The sequence below is a fragment of the Peromyscus leucopus genome, chromosome 12 (genome assembly GCF_004664715.2).
Source record: "Peromyscus leucopus breed LL Stock chromosome 12, UCI_PerLeu_2.1, whole genome shotgun sequence".
Lineage (NCBI taxonomy): Eukaryota > Metazoa > Chordata > Mammalia > Rodentia > Cricetidae > Peromyscus > Peromyscus leucopus.
Genome location: NC_051073.1, coordinates 74016448 through 74021856, shown reverse-complemented (window position 1 = coordinate 74021856; position 5409 = coordinate 74016448). Strand labels below are relative to the sequence as shown.

Sequence of the window (5409 nt, the reverse complement as noted above, 5' to 3'; positions counted from 1 at the left end):
AATTAAGTCCCTCTAGAATGGTCTTATACAAAGACATAAAGAAAAGATGGAGCCGGGCGGTGGTGGCGCACGCCTTTAATCCCAGCACTCGGGAGGCAGAGGCAGGCGGATCTTTGTGAGTTCGAGGCCAGCCTGGTCTCCAAAGTGAGTTCCAGGAAAGGTGCAAAGCTACACAAAGAAACCCTGTCTCGAAAAAAAAAAAAAAAAAAAAAAAGAAAAGAAAAGAAAAGATGGTCAGAATATGTGGTCTATACGATAAAGGTTTCAGCTGAAGATAATTATACTTATTTAGAGGTACAATGTGGTATTTCATACATGTGAGCATTGCATATGGATGGAAACAGGGTAATTGGTCAATTTATACCTGGAACTTTTTCCTTCTTTGCTTTTTACAGCTATTCTACCTGGGGTGATAATGGTTCTACTGTGTTGTGGTAAAATTGAATGTTTTTAAAATATTTCAAGACTGTGAGATTGCTTTATTTTCCTATACAGTAGACACTGGCTTCATGTGAGTATTGGTCACTTGTATGAGCAAGGTCCAAACTGAAATGTGTTGTAAATATTCAATATACACTGACTTTTAATAATGAAAAGAATTAAAACAAAATTCTTGAGTAAAGCAATTAATTCAGGTTAATTTTAGTCATATCCATATCACAGAACATTCATAAAGTATATCTCAGGTTGTATTAGTATAGTAATCCATTGTTTAATATCTGTCATTAAAAACATTGACTGTAATGTTGTGAATTAAACATGTGAATAATTATACTAGTTATACAATGATGAACATATTGTTTAATCTTAACTATTAATGAATCACCAGAAACTTATGGCATGTGTGTGGCACACATTACATTTCCAATACAGGGCACTGCTTTATGACATTCCCCAGGAGAAGTCAAAGAGGAGCAGTGAGGAAAAGATCAAGTTTTCGTGAAGGAGAATGTTCCAAAGACTCTTGTCATGGCCCCCAGGACCTCATTATTTCTCAGGCTGTAGATGATAGGGTTGAGCATGGGGGTGAGGATAGTATAGAACACAGCCAGAATCTTATCTTCTGTGGGTGTACGGAGACTCCTAGGTCGAAGATAAGTATAGGCAAAAGGTACATAGTAAAATGTCACTACAGTTAAGTGAGTTGAACACGTAGTGAAGGCCTTTTTCTTTCCCTCTTTTGAGCGCATGTGGAAGACAGCAAAAAGGACCCGTCCATAGGAAGCTGTGATGCCAAGGAAAGGAAGTGGTAGAAACAGGATTGTGCTCACAAATACCATGTACTCATAAACCCAAGTGTCCATACAGGCCAGGGGCAGCATGGCAGGAACATCACAGAAGAAATGGTTAATGGACCGAGAATGGCAGTAAGGGATGTGAAAGGCATAGACTGTATGGGCTAAAGAGTTAATGGAGCCCAGTGTCCAGGATCCTATGATCATCTTCAGACACATCATTTTGCTCATGCGAATAGGATAATGAAGAGGGTGGCAGATGGCCACAAAACGGTCATAGGCCATGGAGGCCAGGAGCAAGCCCTCAGAACCTGCCATGGTCATAAAGAAAAAGGATTGAACTGCACAGCCCAGGAAGGTAATGCTTTTCTGGCCAGAGAGGAAGTTGAATGTCATCTTGGGAACAGTGGCAGAGACATCCATCAGGTCCATGAGAGAGAGCTGACTGAGGAGAAAGTACATGGGGGTGTGGAGCCTGGGATCCACACAAATGAGGTGGATCATTGTTGAGTTGCCAAGCAAGGCCACAGAGAATACGGAAATGATGAGCAGCAAAAGCAGAAGGCCTGTTTGGTTTTGTGGAAACAACCCTAACAAAATGAAATCACTTGAGCTCTGATTCCATTTCTCCATGAAGACGTATTGCTTTATCCTTCTTGAAAAAGAAACTCACAAGCAACATACACCTATCACAGCAAATAGAATGACAGAATAAAGAGGAACTGGCCTGTCATGAATGCTTGCACTGAATTGTTCTTCCTCCAGCACCGTTCTTCTGCTGAACTTATTTTGAAATCTGAGCTGAATGTTTCTTCTGTCTTGCCTCTGGCCAAGTTCTCAGTTCAGAGATACCTGTATGGTCATTTTAAGACCAAGGGTATCAACATGAGTAAGATAGCTCACACATTTCCTCCTAGATAACTCCATGCAAGACCATTACTCAAGATCATCAAGCCGCATTACAAAACTAAGAAAGCCTCTATCTTCTGCATCACTTACTTCCTGGTCCTGTTCCCATAACTGACCGCACTGCAGACAGATCCCAGAGACCTGCTCCTTGTGCTCTGCCTCTCACATTCTCTAATGAATCTTTGCCTTTCCTGAAGATAATCTCCTCTCCCAATTCACTGTTCTGGAACTAACAGGATTTCTGTGTGCTCAGATCCACACTAATCATCAGATGCTATTTGTGTGTCCTCACATCCATAATGGATGCTTTGGTTTGTGTCAATTTTACTGTTATCAACTGAATACATGTTCACAAAGTATTTATACAGTAAAACATAATAAATGTCACACATTGAATAATATGTACTTGTATTATATTTTACAATTAAGAATAATGTACAAATATGTCCAAATAGTATAAATGTTGCTTATATGCATTGCTTTCTCCTCTTACTCTGAAATTCTGGTTTTTGTATTCTGTTGGCAGGAGTAAGAAGCCCTTAAAAACCTTTTGATTTGGAAGAAAATGTGCAGAAGTAAATTCTTGACTTTGCATTTGTATTCATTGTTTATGTGTATTTGTGGAGTATTGCATGCCATGGTACTTGTATGGAAGATAGATTACGATTAGGAGAGTCAGTTTCCTTTCTCCATCCTGAATATCAAATTCAGATCATAATGTTAGAGGCAAATGTCTTCATTTGCTGAGACATCTCAGCAGCCCAAATAACAAAGTAATGCCTCGCTCTTTTTTATTGTTTGTGTCATATATATTTTCCTTGCACACATTAGACTTATTCAACTGAGATAATAAATAAATATGGCTAATAAAAAGTTATTAGCCATATTTAGAATAAATCAATTAAAACAAGAATAAAATAAATAATTGTTTGGTGCATATATGTATGTATGTAGTTATATATTCCTAAATGTATAAATACAACATCTTCAGTCTATATGTACAGGTATGTATATGTTGGGAAGAATGATCATTCCATACTGAATAACAAATTGAATTGCAACAGAGCAAGAAAAGTACATGGTAGAGCCTGGATAGAGGAAATGAAAAAAATGGATCTGATATGACTATATTATAATCTGAAATATAAAAGTGTTATCTAAAATGAATAAATGTTCCTGCTAGGATGATTCCTACTTTTCTATAGCCTCTCTCAGTATAGGACTTACCTCAGTAATGGTGTCTCCTACTGCTGGTCTGTGTCATTTGATTCTTCTCCACTCACTCTCAAGCATTCAGAATCCATAATTATGATTTATTATCTCTCCAACACATTTTCTTTCATCTCTTACCTGTCCTCAGTATAAGCATTCATGTTTTACATGAGTGTGCCCTTATATCAGAGAGAAATACTGAAGACATGGCCTGGATACTGATGTTGAATTACTGATAATTTTCAACACTAAAGAACAGCAAATGGTACTTTTTGAAAATTATTCACATGTGGTAATAAATCACTTGGCATTCTAAATGACTGTGGTGAGCACAAAAAAGATGTAAAATAGAGCTTGTCACATAGGATGGGAATACAACTTTATAGTTGTCAGATCAAGAGATACTGACAACGAGGAAAACATAAACAAGAACATGGCAGCTGCACAGGACCACTTGGCATAGAGCAAATATGAGACCAGAAGAATCCTGTGCTTCCTTATTACCTTTCAATATAAATGCTTATAAACGGACTGAAAAACATGAAGTATAAGTAAAAACCACAATCACCAACTTTATTATATACCTTCAAAACATCTTCCCTGCTCCTAAATGCCTGCATGCTCTGTTCATTAAGTCATGCAATATCATGCAATCTGTAGCACAATTTAAGACGGTGATAACAATAATAGACAAACAAACTAAAATATATAACCTGATGTTACATAGTAAATCCTCATATGAGAAAAACATGGTATACAAAAGACAGCTTGATTGGAGCCTGCCCCAAGCCACTAGGTGTCAGCCCTGCATAAGCAGGTCTTGTGAAGTCCACTTCTAAATGATGAACAAAGAAGAGGACTGGGAGGGAAAGTCAAGGAGAACAAAAACAATGAGACTATTGAATGTGAAGGGCAGGTGCCAGGGCAATTGTGTAGGGGGAAAGGACTTGGGATCTGATCTGAATAAGATGCTAGAACAAGGAGAGTGATGTGCTCTTAGGCACATTTCTCAACCCTATTCAGGATGCTCTTATTCAGAAAGGAGCTGAGATGCAGACTATAGAAAGGAACACTAATTAGATAGAATAAGAATATCTGATTAGTGATCAATATTTAAAAACAGAACCACACATCCCACAAAACCACTGACACATGGGCACTTTAGGACAGTAGGTTGCCTACCTAGACATTGGCTCCTTCCTGAGGATTCACTGATGTCTGCTCCCTGGCACAGCACTTACTTACAGTAGGTTCTCAACCTGTGTGCCTGTTGAAATGAATAAAACATTGTCCTTAGAGGTGATAGATTACAATTGCTCATACTGACATCGTTTTGAAAAATCAGTCTTCTACATCATGCCTTGTGAATAAAGAAGAATCTCTTAAAGGCATTTTCTTTTACATCCTTGAACAAAGATTTAACTATAGAGGAAGAAACATTCCATATGGTCTCACAGGAGGTGTTTCTAATACCCATCTTTGCATATGGAGTCTGCACTAAACTTACATTTTACACATTTGATTTCTATAAAGGGAACATACATATGTATATACTCAGATCACTTCTCACTAGCTCATAAACATGCTTTGGGAACAGTTACAGCAGAAATTATTTTGTTTCCAATGCTTAGAAACAATCATTTTGACAGATAATTTTCAGGAGGCCAGAGCCAACAATCTCTACATTGATACTTAGACAATTTCAGTATTTGGTATGGACTTTATTTAATACAGAGTCTCAGAAAGAATTGCATTTTGATTAGGTTTTAACTTTAAGTCTTCCAGTGGCTGCAAGGCAAATGTAATGCTAGTGTGTCCCTTGATTATTTCAAAGGACATGAAAAACACAGAGTTATTTAATGTTCTGTTGTAAAGATTCTTATTATACAGGAGTGGTACAAATGCATGATGGTGGATTAATTTTGCCAAAGTCACAGGTATGTAAACACAATAGAGACACACAGCAAGAAATCTATAGAACAAAGACCAAACATGAAATTGAATATCAGTCTCTGCTTAGTCTTAAAAACTCCATGGGAATCTCGAGAACATG

The 5409-nt window shown here is 37.5% G+C and overlaps 1 protein-coding gene across 1 annotated transcript; it reads right to left on the bottom strand.

Annotated features, from left to right (window-relative positions):
- Nucleotides 1–786: 786 nt before the first annotated feature.
- On the bottom strand, nt 787–2985 carry LOC114684260 (olfactory receptor 2L13-like). The gene has a single exon (XM_028858774.2). It carries the CDS (start codon nt 1866–1868, stop codon nt 930–932), a length of 939 nt encoding a protein of 312 aa, XP_028714607.1. The 5' UTR covers nt 1869–2985; the 3' UTR covers nt 787–929.
- Nucleotides 2986–5409: the final 2424 nt, after the last annotated feature.